The sequence below is a fragment of the Peromyscus californicus genome, unplaced genomic scaffold, assembly GCF_007827085.1.
Source record: "Peromyscus californicus insignis strain IS unplaced genomic scaffold, ASM782708v3 Scaffold_3__1_contigs__length_106647218, whole genome shotgun sequence".
Lineage (NCBI taxonomy): Eukaryota > Metazoa > Chordata > Mammalia > Rodentia > Cricetidae > Peromyscus > Peromyscus californicus.
The window spans coordinates 1,928,592-1,942,588 of record NW_026294551.1 but is presented as its reverse complement, the minus strand read 5'-3'; the positions used below and the strand labels follow the sequence as shown (position 1 = coordinate 1,942,588).

Below are 13,997 nucleotides of genomic sequence, written 5' to 3'. Positions count from 1 at the left end.
ACCAGTTGGTGATTATGCCCCACATAGGCCAAGTCCCCACACCCTGGTCACAGGCCTGTCTCTCTGGATCTTTTCAGGGAAACACATCCATACCTTTTGTGCAAGGACAGGCAAACTGCCTCGTGGGCAGTGTCCTGGTGTATAATGAAGGGCTACAAGCTAGGCAACTTAACCCGAGGTTCATGCTCTTCTGGTTCCGGAGGCTACAACCCTACGTAGATGAGTCAACATGAACTACCCTCCACCTCGCCTCCTCCAGGAAGACCTGCTGCTTCTGGTTGTTGGTGGCCCCAGAGACTCCTTAACTTAAAACTACATCACTTTACTCTCTGCCTCTATCTCCCCCAGCCCCACAGAGGGCCTTCAAGGCATCAAATGTACCTGTTTCTCTCTTACATTGTCCCAAACCCACAATGACCTCATCACCAGATCCTTATTAATCTCAATATATATGAAAAGACTCTGCAGTTTAAGCCAAGCACGGGTCCGAGTGGACTTTGCCTAAGGATTTTCTTTCTTCCTTTTTTAGGGGGGAGGGGCATCACTTAACTCACTACAGTGGGACTCCCAAAGCACCTGCCTGTGATTCCAGCACGTGGGGACATGCCCCTGCTTATCATCCTGTGCCCCAACCCCAGGGTTTTCCAACTTACCTGAAAATCTTCCAATTTGAGATGGCCAGCCAATGCTGACCAATGACATGTGTAGCACGGACTAGCTTCCTAGGCATTTGGCAGAGGCAGGAGAATTGCCTAGATTCAAGGCTGGTCTGGGTTATAGTGTGAGATTCTGTCTCAAAAATAACAATGATACTAATCACCACCTTTCTCTTGTTCCTAGGCAGGAGTCCTTGACATGTGTACCCCCACCCCCTACCAGAAAGAAGTGCAGACATCACCAATGTTTCTAGTGCTGCCTGTGGCTACAGGGTTACCACCAAGAAGTGGGTTTGAGAGCTGTAGCCAAGTCACCAGCAGTCAGAGGGACAAGCCTGGACAGGAGCTGGGAAGCAGGGCCGAAGGCAAGGGCCTGACCACGGGGGAGGATGTTTTTTTTTTCTTTCTTTCTCTCTTTCTTTCTTTTTCTTTCTTTCTTTCTCTCTTTCTTTCTTTCTTTCTTTTTCGACAGGGTCTCTTTATGTAACCCTGGCTGAACCTATTTATTTATTTATTTATTTATTTATTTAGACAGGGTCTCTTTATGTAACCCTGGCTATCCTGGAACTTGCTATATAGACCAGGATGGGCCTTGAACTCACAGAGATCAGCCTGCTTCTGCCTCTTGAGTGCTGGGATTAAAGGTGTGTAACACCATGCTTGTCAGGACAGGTGTTTCTTTTTGTTTGTTTTGTTTTGTTTTTCGAGACAGGGTTTCTCTGCGTAGCTTTGTGCCTTTCCTGGAACTCACTTTGTAGACCAGGCTGGCCTCCAACTCACAGAGATCTGCCTGCCGCTGCCTCCCGAGTGCTGGGATTAAAGGTGTGCACCACCACCGCCCGGCAGGACAGGTGTTTTTACCAAGAGAAAAAGTGGCAAGAAAGCATCCGGTCAGGCAGCAGGGTTTCCTAACATTAGTGAAGGTTGCCCATCTACCGAGTTCCTTGAATCCCTATGGAGCTCTTCCCTGTAAGGACTTGGACAGGGAGGATGAGGTGAGAGACCCTGTTTTCCCAGCCAGTTTCTTGCAGACCTGGGCTTTGCATCTCTGTCTGTTGTGTGCACATGCAAGTCACAGCCTAGTCACCTTGTGTAATTGAAGACAGTGAAGGGCCTCTTCCAGGACGGCCAGGTCACCAAGGGGCTTGAGGAATGGGAAAGAGTGTCATGTGGGATAGGGAAGAGGGGTGTCCTTCGTAGAGCCCCTGCTTCTAGAGCAAGGTGGCCCATAAGTCTGCAATCTCTGTTGTGGCCTTGGGGGTTGTCTGAGGAGGGACAAGGTCACAGGCATGGGTGGTGGTCAAGGCAGTTCAAGATGTGGTGGGGCAGATCTCTCCACTTACACATGGGTCTCTCTGTCCCCACCCCCCACATGGGGACAGGCCACCTGCTTCACTACGAGAGACATTCACTTGCTGTTTCCAATTTGCCACTCCAACCTTTGAGCTTTGGACCTGCGGTTTATTAATAATGTGAATTACCTGGTAGAAGGGCAATGACAAAATCAGGGCAAGACACTTATCTTTCCCCTCCCCTGCAGGACAGCCCCACCCAACTCTCAGACATGTTCCCCTGGGCCGTGGCTCCTCCCCAGCACCCCACTTAGCCTGTCATGTGAGGAAGGCGGTAAACAGCGGGTGGCATGAGAACCTGTGCAGGCCCCCATTTGCATCTTGGGGTCTGCTTTGTGGTGTGAAGGGGAATGGGGATGGGATCTGCTCAAGACAACCCCCAATGCTCACCTCTGGGCTGCTTGGGACTCCCTGAGTCAATGTTAGTCATCCTGAGCCAGTAGCCAGTAGGTCCTTCTTGGGACTCCATGGGTACAACCTGAACCTCATACTCCGGGTTCTCAGGGCTGGGATTGTATGACCTGGGTTCATGTCCATCCAGGTCTCCTGTGTCCTCCCTAGGAGGATTTGTGGAAGTGAGCCTTGACTCCCTCCTTTTCATGTGCTGGACCTCCAATGGTCCCACAGAAGCTGTCACTAGGAGGCGTGGGGCCTTGCTGTGTCTGGCCCTTCCTTTTCGCCAGTGGAGTGGCAGCAGGCCATCTGACCTCACGCCTCCTCTTGCTGGTGCTGTAGATTCCAAACTTCCCTACCCTTCCTGGAGTTTTTAAGAGTCCTAGGACTACTCTGCTTACAAACCACACCTAGGCCCTGTACCTAGTCAGTGACGCCTAGAGCTCACCTCCCACCCACTCCCTGACAAAAATCCTACAGGACCCTCCCACTGGGGAATGGTTGGGGCCAGACTATCACCAGTCACAGGGCAGACTTGAGACTGGTGTGAGATGGGGGTGGGGTGGGGAGGCAGACAGACATGACCACAAGGGTGTAGGGGTCTGTGAAGGGTTGTGGAAGGGACCCCAGCCTTGCCAAGGCCCACAACGTTTAGCAGCTGCTTACTTGCATGGCTCAAGTATGGGCTAGCTGACTAGCCCCATCTCCAAGGGCAGGACGCTGAACTGCTGGGGCTGCTCCTCATCTCGGAAGTTCTGACGGAAGCCAGTCCTAGCCTGAAGATCAGGACCTGTAAGCCCCATACAGTGGATCCCTGGTACATTTTTCGTCTCAACATGCATATTTGTATGTTACTGGTTTGCCCTTCCCAGAGCCATGCAGATTCTCATGGTCAGGAACCTCAACCTGGATGAGGTGCCTCTCTGTGTGTGTTCCTAAAATAACTGTTACCAGCTGCATACGGGGGTGGGGGGTGGGGGGTGGGGAGGTGGGGGGGTGGGTGGGGGAGCAGGGAAGGAGTTGATTTGCAGCTTCCCTGCAAGCCTTCTTGATGTGCTAGGAACCACTGGGGCAGAAATGAAGACGGGAACAGAGACCACACAGGGTCCTACAGCTAAGGCACAGGATCCACCTTTACAAGACACTGACTTTCAGGTCTGTGTATTTCCCGGGGTAGTGTTGATTGGTTGCTTCTGATTACAAAATAAATACATTTCAAGAGAAAACTGAGAAATAGGAAAAATTATAAATGGCATAAAATTCACCTATCCTTCCATTACCCTGGTTCCAGGGTCCTTGGACTGTTGACCCAAGAGCAGACCATTCACTACAGTCCCCAGGGTCCTTGGACTGTTGACCCAAGAGCAGACCATTCACTACAGTCCCCAGGGTCCTTGGACTGTTGACCCAAGAGCAGACCATTCACTACAGTCCCCAGGGTCCAATGTCTTCACCACTCCAAACCTTCACACACAACGCAGGGAGGAGCCCACATTCTAAACCAGACTCACTGCTGCCATTCATCATCAGGCCTCAGAAAAGCCCCCCCGACTTATCCTCTGGGAATCCCTTGAGGACTGATCCACAACCCACCTGCTCTGGAGTCACCACAAGGCCCTCTGTAGGAGGGTCCTTTATCACGACTAAGGCTTGGTCTGGCTACTCAATGCCTGGAGTGGGACCTTTCTCAGGATGACCAAGAATTCTCAGGAGGTTTGCTCCACACTGTAGCCAGGCCAGACAGAGTTACACTGGGCGTCTGCTGCCAGCTGCACTTGAAATCCGAAGGGAGGCTGAGGAAGTCAGCTGCACCCTACACAGATCCCTTCACCTAGTCACTTTTTACCTCCACCACTGGCTACAGTCACTTTAACAGAAAACTTGAACAAAGTTGGTTCTGACCTTAGACTTCGGGCTGAATTTTCATCTCTCCTGCCTGCCCCTCGGCACATGGCTGGGGAGACTGCGGCCAATATCTGTTTAAGAGTTAACCAAGGCCGAAAGGCCAAAAAGCCAAAAGGCAGGCAGTTCTCGTTCTGAGACCCACTGATCCTCTGGTCCCGTGGTCACCACGGGGTGTGGGTTCGAACAAAGCCGTGTTCATCGAAGCCCTGGGCCTGATGACAGTGGCACAAGGACCCCATTCTCTGCTGTCGCCAGCTGCGTCCCCTCCCCCAGAGGGCCTGACATCAGAAGCTCTGGGTCAGACATCCTGGGAGCCCCCACCCTTGGGGCCAGCCTCAGCTGCAGGCACTCAGGGAGATTCACAAGGGGGCTGGCTGGGAATAGGCGTGTGTGTGTGTGTGTGTGTGTGTGTGTGTGTGTGTGTGTGTGTGTGTGTGTGTCCCCAGCCTGAATGGTGCAGCAGCTGCGGTTGGCTCCTCCTGTCCACAGCAGGAAGCTGCTTGCATTTTTACAACCGATTTTTGAACCTAGGAGTAGAGGTTCACTTCAAGCCTGTTAAACGTAACCTTGTTGGTTTCAGGCCAACCTGACCCTTTGGAATCTGGCTTCCAGATTCCCACTGTATATCAGCTATTCCTCCAGGCTCTGAGAGGGAGAACTGCCCTGCTAGGCTTTATCCCAGGGACTCAGACAGGGTGCTGAGTGTAGCCTTCAGAGGGGCTGATCCCGGAAAATGGACTTCTGGAACATTCTTCTTTGGGTGTGGTGGTCCAATACACCCAATGCTGGTCTCTAGGCCCACATATTTCTGTTCTTGGCTTATCAAGGTGAATGACGGAACTCCATGAGTGTCAGGACCCAGGACCAAGCGTCTACATATCCAGATCCTGGGTGAGGACAAGTTACTTGTCAAACTGCCTTAATTTAGTGATTGTAAAATGCGAATCATCCTCTCCCTAGGTGGGTCCTGAGAAGTCTGGAGTGTTCACAGAGGTAGATCTGACACTCACATTCTCATATAGGTCCAAGAGGCAAGCAAGGTATGAGTTGGCTCAAGCCTCACCCCCTGGAGCCCAGGGGCGCTCTCACTGAAAGCTCAGACCTCAGTCAGTTGTGCCAGCACAGCCCAGGTGGCATCACCTAGCCCGGAGCGTCTAGGTAATATGTGGCCCGGGGCAGCTGGGCCTAGGTTTCCCCACCGGGCCCCTTAGGGCATTGTCCTGGCATCCTCTTGGAGTGACCTTCCCCTAGACGCTCTAACAAAGGCTGAAGAAGAGCGGCTCCTTTAAGGACTCAGCGCAGTTCAGTGCCAGGAGGTACCCGGTGCGCCCCGGGGGAACCGTGCAGCAGGCAGCGGAGGGGAGTGGGCGCTAGTGTCCAAGGTGGGGGCGGGGTGCTCTGCTCTGGATGGGGTGTTCTTGGGAGCCGGGGCTTGGGCGAGCACCGGAGATGTCCCATGGGTCCGGGGCCTCCGAGCACATTCCACTCGGGTGCCTGGCTCCAAAATCCCACCCGAAATGCAGCTGCGAGTGGGCAGGCTATGAAGTGTCGCAGTCCCCCCAGCCTACCCGTGTTGAGAAACCAGATGGAAAGAAGCCTCTGGCCCAGGCTCTAAACTCCAGGCAACCACTGTCTTCCTCCCGCCCCAACCCCCTCCCCGAAAAGCGCGAAGAGCCGATGTGGAAGAGAAAGAGATTAGATTTCGCTTCCCTCTCATCAATTTTCTGTTTAATGTCACCAGGCCCCATTGTGGGAGAGGAAAGCACGTCACCCAGGCCATAAATTTGTGGTTATGGTGCCTCTGGCCGCTTTCCTCCTCTCGGGGACAGGACTGAGCGACGAGCAGGTGGTGACACCCGCGCCTGCCCACTCCTTCTCCGGATGCGGGTCCGGGTAGCTAGCTCCACGAGAGAGATACGCTCCCCGCCGCGGCATTTCCAAAGAGCTTTTGTTTATGACTCGGACGTAGAGGCTTTGATTTTTTTTTAACCGCCCACCTCTGGAGGCTTTTTGTTTGCATCTGAAAATCCTGCTACCCCGTTCGCTCGAATTGTGCCTCCCTTGTAGTGTGCAGGGAAGCGCAAGAGGTCTCACGCTGGGTTCCCAGTGCCACACTGGGACTGGTACAGAGCTCTGCATTCTGCGCTGCAGCATCTGCCCAGGTGGAGTATGCTAGAAAGTGGGTGGGAGAATTGGAGCGCTCAGTGATGGCCCCTAGGCAGGTTTCTCTGGCCATCCTGGATTCTGGTGAAGAGGTTATCCCGGTAGTTTCCTTTTGGGGCCACTTGTGGAAATGTCCCCTGGAAGTCTCCTATCCCTGCTGGCATTGATGTCTGAGAATTAGGGTGTTATGTGTATTCACACGCATTAGGAAAAAATGGATCTATTGACTTATTTTTAATTTAATGGATCAACTGTCCTGTTAACAAAAAGAGACGGTGGCCATGCCACACTTCAGCCAGGAGCCAGCAATCAGGTGGCCCATTTGCCTCCAGGCTTGAGACAGAGCTTTGCCACAGGACCTGATGCTCAGTGGGAACTTGGAGGGAAATTTTATTTGGCTTATAAATATTGAAGGTAACCAAGCCAAGGGCTCAAATCTCCCCAGAAATTAGAGAGAAAGAGGACAGTGTGCGTCTCATACCACTGGTGGAAACCCCCAGGAAGGGGTCTTCTGCTGAGTGTCAAGTCCTAGGCCCAAAGCGGGACTACCACCAGAGAGCTAGGGGTAGAGGGAGGCAGAGCTCCAGAACAAGAGTGTCCCATGGCTGTGGGGTGTTCCAACCAGGTCCCCTCTGTGGGGCAGAAACGGTGGTGGCGAAGTCTGGCTAAAGCCGGGCTTGTCACAGTATGGGAGGTTGAAAGGAAGAGAACAGGAGACGGTCGGGTGACAGGACTGGGGGGTAAGGAGCCGGAAGAACTGAGATGGCAAGAGGGGCAGAACTGCAAGCCCTGGACCCCGAGTTCAGCAAAGCTGCATCCAAGGAGTCCCCAGCACGGTGAGACCAGGCAGCAGAAATCTGGCTCCAGAGAATCACCCCAGACACAGCCTGCCATGTGCCCTGTGTGAACATATTTGCACACACTGAAATCTGTAACCCTGCAGCCACGGCACTTCCTTCCAAGCCAGGCCTGGCACAGCCAGCAGTGGAAGCAGGTGTCTCTGAGGGTTGAAGCCAGCTTCACTTTGGGGGCCACACCTGCAAGGAACACAAAGACTGACCAGGCACTTGTCCCTAAGCAAGGATGCTGAAGTCACTTAGCCATCCTGACCTATTATTGAGAAGCTCTCCGATTATCTGGGCTTTCCCTCCTGGGCTCCTATAATGGGCGCGGGGTGGTAGTGGTGGTTATTTCCTTACTGCCAAGACTGAGGGCTATCTGGGTCAGCCTAACAGGAAAATCAATCACTTCTTATTTAGCAGACCCCCAAAGCTATTCTCCCATGCCCCCAAAGCCTGCCCTGTTCTTCCAGAACCTTCTCAGGCTTAGCAGAAACCACATCCAGCCTTGGATGAAGAGACCTATAATGGGGAGGCCCAGTGTTCAGGCCCAGGAAGCTGCCTCCTCAGCCCTGGGGTGCGGGGGTGTCCTCCCACCTTCCTCCATCCCCTTTAGCACAAATATCACTCTATCACTAGTGAAAGGGCCAGGAGAAGCCTGGCAATAGATGCTTCTGCCCTTTATGAAAATCACTTTAATTTAACCCAGATGGGTCTCCTCACTGATAACCTCATGCAATGAGCCCTCTGAATTATGCTTTCCGTGTGAACACACTGGGTTATATTTAGCCACAAATTACGACTGTGTTTAACAAGCACCTTTCCTTTGCAGGGAGGGGGCTGGGCAGCCTCCTGACCTGGTTGGAGGAAATCAGCAACAACAGAATTTAAACCTCCCTGGGAGGAAGCTGCAGAGGCTGGAGAAGCTGTTTACCTGACTTCAAAGTGGTCTGGGGCTTTTCTCCTTGCCTTTTAAAACTTAGAAGCAGGTCTTAAGATCTGTCTATGGCCTTGAAGGGAAAACCTGTGCCTCCCACAGGGGTCCCTCCGGCTTGAGCCAGCTTCAATTTAGCAAAGTTCCTGGCTTGGTTTGGAGCTGTGTCAGGGAAATGCCTCAGGGATGATGTTGGCTAGGAGCACAGCCAGGCCTCCAGAGGTGTGTAGAGAACAGGGGACATTCAGCACGATAGATCGATAGACCGATAGACCGTATTGATAGGATAGGATCGTGCAATTCTTCTTTTCTGTTTCTGTGTTTTGCCCCTTCTCCAGTTGGGAGGGGACAGGGGCTGGGGGCTGGGATATCCCCAGAGAGCAAGGCAGCACCTCCTGCTCCCTCACCTCTTGTGCCCAGCTGAATAAATGGGCTGTTTGAAGTACTGTTCTTTGGGGGGCGAGAAGCCTGTTTATCTTGGGATTAGGGCATACCAACTCTCTTCTCCCCTTCCAGTCAAGTCTGTGCATAAACCTCATGCCTCAAAGACAGAAGATCTAGCAAAGAATGCCCATGCTCCCAGGCACAGAGCACCAAGCAGTTACCTTCGGGTGACCCAGGTAACTGAGGACTTGGCCACACTCAGACCTTTCTCCACAGTATTCCTTCTAGGACCTCGGGAGTACTTCTAGCAAGACCTTGCCATGGTAGAGGATTTTCACTGATCCAGGACCTCCTCTTCCAACCAGGCCAGTACCTCCGGAGGCTTTTGAATTTGACCCCTTTTGAGAAGAAGGGTGCAATATCCCAATGTCTCCAGCCGTCCTTTCAAGCCCTGATTCTAGATCGAGGATGGAGTTTGACTGTCATCTCACTGAGGGAGAAACAGGTGCTGTGAACCACCCCACCCCCAGTCCATCCTTCCCCAGCCTGGATTAAACCTTCGAGCTATTGTACTGCCCAGGTGCAAAACCCAGTTCCAGTCTCCCTCTGGGCCCTGACCCTCCAGACCAAGCTCCAGCCTTAGGCCTCTGGACCTGTCCCTTTCACTTCTGTGGGAAGAATTAAGAGTCAATTTTTTTGTCGTCGAGAAATTGTTTCTAATTTGCCCTTTGACTAATGGCCCAGGGAACAATGGAGAGGCACCCAACACACAATTACCCCGCAGTGCAGTTCTGCTGCTCCCTGGCCCAAGCATGCATTTATTTGGAGCAGCGACTAATTCACAATTTTATGTAACTTGAGATACACCCCCACCCCCTTGTATTAAAAAGTGATTATTTATTCAATGAGTTCACACAGTGGGCTCTGGGTCATTTGGGAGCTGGGAGGCCTAGGCCTGCTTCCAGTCGTCAGCCCTGTAGGGGCAGTGGGGACCGCTGGAGGCGGTACTAGGGTTTGTGGGTAACGGCTGCTCCACTACAGTCTAGTCCACTGTAGTTGAGAGTGCTTGCACATGTGTGGCGTGTGTCAGGGTGCTGTGTGTGAGACTCAAACTGTCCTTCTGAATTACATGGATTTGTTTTTGTGTGTGCCTGCACGCTGCCGACCTGCCTGTACCCATGTCACAAGTGTGAGGTCAGCAAAAAACCCGCAAGAGTCAGCTCTCTCCTTCTACCATGGAAGTACCAGGAGATCCTAACTCAGGTGGTCAGGTTTGGCAAGTGTCAGCCTGCTGAACCACCTTGCCAGTTTGCTTTTTTGTATGCATACAAATGTGGGTAGTGTGATGGGAGACTGACGTGTGTGCCCATGGTATATCTAGATATGGATGATGTGAGCCCACAGAATGTGCATGTAGACTGAGGACACATCCAAAACTGCACAGGTGTCCATGGGTACACATGCTATTGCTTGAAGTGTAATGTCTGTGTGGTTGTGCTCTGGTGCCAGGGCACAGCTGGCTATGTAGGGCACCCTAGCCTAGAGGAGACCATGGAGGGTATCTGTCAGGCTGTGGAAGTGGCCCAGGCATTCAGAGGCTATTGTGCCCTGGGCTAGTGATTGGGCATCTGTGACTGCAGCGTTAATAACCTACGATGTTTTAAGACTTCAGGCGACTGCACAGATTTGGACACTCCAAAGCAGAGACCTCTGGCTTATAACCCTGTCTAGTCTCCTCTTTCTAACCCTACCCACTCCTTTCCCTCTAGAACAGATTTCTCAACTCGTAGGTCGCGACCCCTTTAGCAACCCTCTAACTCCAAAAATATTTACATTACAATTCATAACAATAGCAAAATTACAGTCACGAAGTAGCAACGATAATAATTTTATGGTTGGGGGTCACAACATGAAAAACTGTATTAAAGGGTCACAGCATTGGGAAGGCTGAGAACCACTGCTCTAGAAGTACCCCGTTCCTCACGCCATGTTCTTCTAAAATTAAAAACACTTGTTAGTTTCGGACAGCAGGAAGTCAAGTAGGAAACCAGGATGGTTTGCTCTGAGCAGATAGCGAGCCCAGCCAAACATGCCCGGGCCCGCCCGGGAGGCCGAGCCCTGCGAGAGGAACACGGGAGCTTATTTTGGTCTTGTGGAACTGCCGGGGGCTGTGCGCCCGCGCTGGGCAGCTGCCAGCTGCTGGCGGCATCCAGAGGCATATCGGCAGCTATTTGCTGTAACAACTATTTTGAAACACTATTGAGAGGGAGAGGAAAAAAAGGCCACTAGACTTAAGTGAACGCTGGGGTTAGAAAGGACGCAGAGGTGGGAGCGAGACAGCAAGGAGCCGAGGCCTTTCACACCCGGGGAGCTTCTCAGGGAAGCGACACAGAAGGCGGGGGCGGGAGGGGTAAGAGGCAGCACGTGAGGCTGCTCGAAACAAATCCTCAAGCCTAACTTTTAGGGATCCAGAGATTAGGGATCCCCAAGATCCTAAACCGGCTTGCGGAGGAAAAGAAGCCTCACGTTCCCATGCCTAACAGGCCTTTCTGAACACGGCTGGATTACTGCCCTTCTGCCAGTCTCCACCCGCCGAGGAAGGGGGGTAGATGCGAGGCTCAGGGATCTTTCCGGCCAGGTCCAGACGACCCCCCGCTACCCACAGTGGGAGGGTAGGGTGCGGAGCGATCGAGGCGCGCCCCTCCCCCACCCCGGCCTTCCGGGTCCCACGAGCATGCAGCAGCTCAGAGGACCCAATGATTTTCCTTACACTTTTCTCTTTTTGAGGGTGAGGTGAGAGAGAATACTTTAAATGGGGATACAGTTAGACATAACGACTCTTAGATCGGAAAAATAAGATCTGGTAAGGAAAATGAGGAACTCGGATTCCAAACCTCGCAGAAAACCTACGGCTTGTCAGGGATGCGCGCGCCGACCGTGAGCGGACAGGGGTGCTCGCAGCGGTTTCTCCCGAGCCGGGACGCTCCTCCTCATGCGTGCGAAGCGGGAAACGGCTGCCCGCCGCCGGGCGGGACTGCAGCAGCGAAGCTCCTCTCAAGCCTGGCAGGACCTGTGCTGGCCGTCGGGGCACCACCGCGCACCGCGGGCCGGCGTCCTCGCCCATCCCGCACAGGCTGGCCTGCTTGGATCGCGTAGCGAACAGCCGCGCGCTCATCCGATCTCCAGCAGCTGAGCCTCCCCGCAGCTCGCGCTCCCCGGCGCCGCGGCCACCGCGCTGGCGAGGACCCAGTCCCCGCTGACCGCTGGGGTCCCCAGCCCGCAGCCAGGCTCGCGTGCCCTGTCCAGCGGCCTGGCGCAGCGCGCCGAGACCCGGGCTTACCTGGAGCGGGCGCCGGCCGAGGCCCCGTCCCGAACGGGCGGGAAATCCCGGAGTCCCCGCCCGCCGCCCCCACCCCAGGTCAGCGCGGCCCGCGGGGGGCCAGGCCGGCCCGGCAGTGCGCTCGCTTCCCCTTTCTCTCCAGATGCCTTTGATCCCCGGGCTCTCCGCCGCACCTCGGCTCGGGAGCCGCCTGGGTCGGCCCGCGGGGATCCTGGAAACGGTCCTCGGTTTATCTCCTTTCATCAAGCGGCCTTGGGCAGCCTTGAAACCGCGGAGCCAGTAATTGCTTTTTTCAGGAGGCCCTGTGCGGACTGGATAACAGCCAATCAGCGCCTTGTTTACACTTGGTGATGGACAGCCCGCTGGCCGAGTGCCAACCAATCATGGCGGTTCCGCAGAAGCGAGGAAGGCGGGGAAAGAGTGGCGACCACAGATCTCAGGTTTAACTCCTTTGTGTCCGCTCCGGAAAGAGACAGGAGAAATCCAAAGGAGTCTGGCGGTGTTGTTTGGCATCTACTTAAATATCCCCCCCCAACAAACGCGGAAAAAGAGGAGCAGGAATTATGTATTCATCGCCACTAAGACATCACCTCTACTCCTTGAAAATAAATAACATTTGGGTAGGCAACCAAATTCTAACCGAAATATTTGCTTGCAGAATATTTTTAAAAGTGGTTTTGGTTCTGATTATGATAAAGAGAATTGTTTAGAGGCTGTTTTCCATTGTAGTGAGAAATTTTGTGAATATGTAAGGACAGGCGCTGAGAAATGCTAAGCACGGTTTTCACACCATGACAACCACCCTAAAATTATCAAGTGAGGATATTTTTAAAATCTAGGAGCTGATGAAAAAAGTAAATCCTTATCTTAGCAACAGAGCCTTGATTTTCATTTCGATTGTTGCTGCGCTGCGGAGCGTGGCAGAGGGAGATAAAATTGAGAGCGGACAGATAGATGGCTGGAGAAGAAAGGTCCATCTCCCTGCCTCTCAGGCAGAGGGAGGAAGGGCCAGGCAAGCATTCATGGAGTTTGTGTGGCCACTCCTCAGACCCAAGTGTATTCTCCGGCTCGGGTGCGAGTGGGTGGCGGCCTGGGAGTGGAGGTACAGCAAGACAATCCGGCCTCTGCGCTTGGAAGTTGGGCCTTCTTGCATCCAGGTCACCTGCCAGACAGACCCCAGGCGTGGACACGGCTTCAGGTTTATGGCGTAAGGCTGTTCTTTTTATTCTGTGCAAAACAAATAAACAAAACCCCAAACGTTAGACCTGACAAATTAAGGAAAAACAGATCCCCGAATCTCCCCTGGACATGGACACGCGCTTTCAATCGCTCACTCGCCGGTGCTCCTCTCCCGCCCTGCGCCACCACATTCCCATTCAGCAGCAATGATCTGCGCAGAGGAGCTGCGCAGTCGCTGGGCTTGAATTAGGCGCCATCAGGCTTGGTAGTAGCCCTGCTGCTCCCTGATTGGCAGCTCCCTGGCCCGGCGCCAGCCTATTGGGAGGCCTGTTTACGCCGAATGAGTGGCACGAGCTCAGGGCCGTGGAGGGCCGCGCGGCCAATCAGCGCGCGGGCTGCTCCGGGTTGAGTGGCACGAGCTTATTAGTATGCAGGGCCCGTGGCTCGCCGCGCCGGGCTGCAGGTTTGAGAGCCGCTCTGGATGGGCTCGCTAGAGTCGTTGTTGTGGAAGCCGTGCATTCACAGTGCAACAGTCAGCACATTGAAAATACCAATAGGAATACAAACCAAAGTCACATTTACTGATTTAATTGTATTGCATTCAATTGTATCCAGGAAACAGCCTCCAGTAAGTAACTGAAATTGCTTTCATTTTTTAAAATTTTTTTGTATTTTTATTATTTTATTATTTTATTTTGGCTTTTGGGGATTTACATTTTTTAAGCAAAAGAAATTCAGGTTTGTGGTGTTAAGAAATAATAGATCTTCCCTTTTAAAATCCGTTATGATGTTGAAAGGTTTTTTTTTATAAAAAAAAAACCGATGGACTATATATATGAGTACGATATTTTT

At 53.0% G+C, this 13,997-nt stretch overlaps 1 protein-coding gene across 4 annotated transcripts in view; it reads right to left on the bottom strand.

Annotated features, from left to right (window-relative positions):
* LOC128121693 (collagen alpha-1(XXIV) chain-like) overlaps positions 1–13,997 on the bottom strand; it is a 46,910-nt gene that overhangs the window by 29,768 nt on the left and 3,145 nt on the right. For 2 of the 4 annotated variants that reach the window (XM_052756572.1, XM_052756573.1), the window contains exon 2: positions 11,537–13,193. In XM_052756572.1, the coding sequence (XP_052612532.1) occupies positions 11,537–12,209 (673 nt within the window). In that variant the 5' untranslated portion in view covers positions 12,210–13,193. Of the gene's footprint in view, positions 1–4,303; positions 7,507–11,520; positions 13,194–13,997 lie in introns of all 4 variants that reach the window. The other 2 variants (XM_052756571.1, XM_052756574.1) reach the window with 2 other exon arrangements.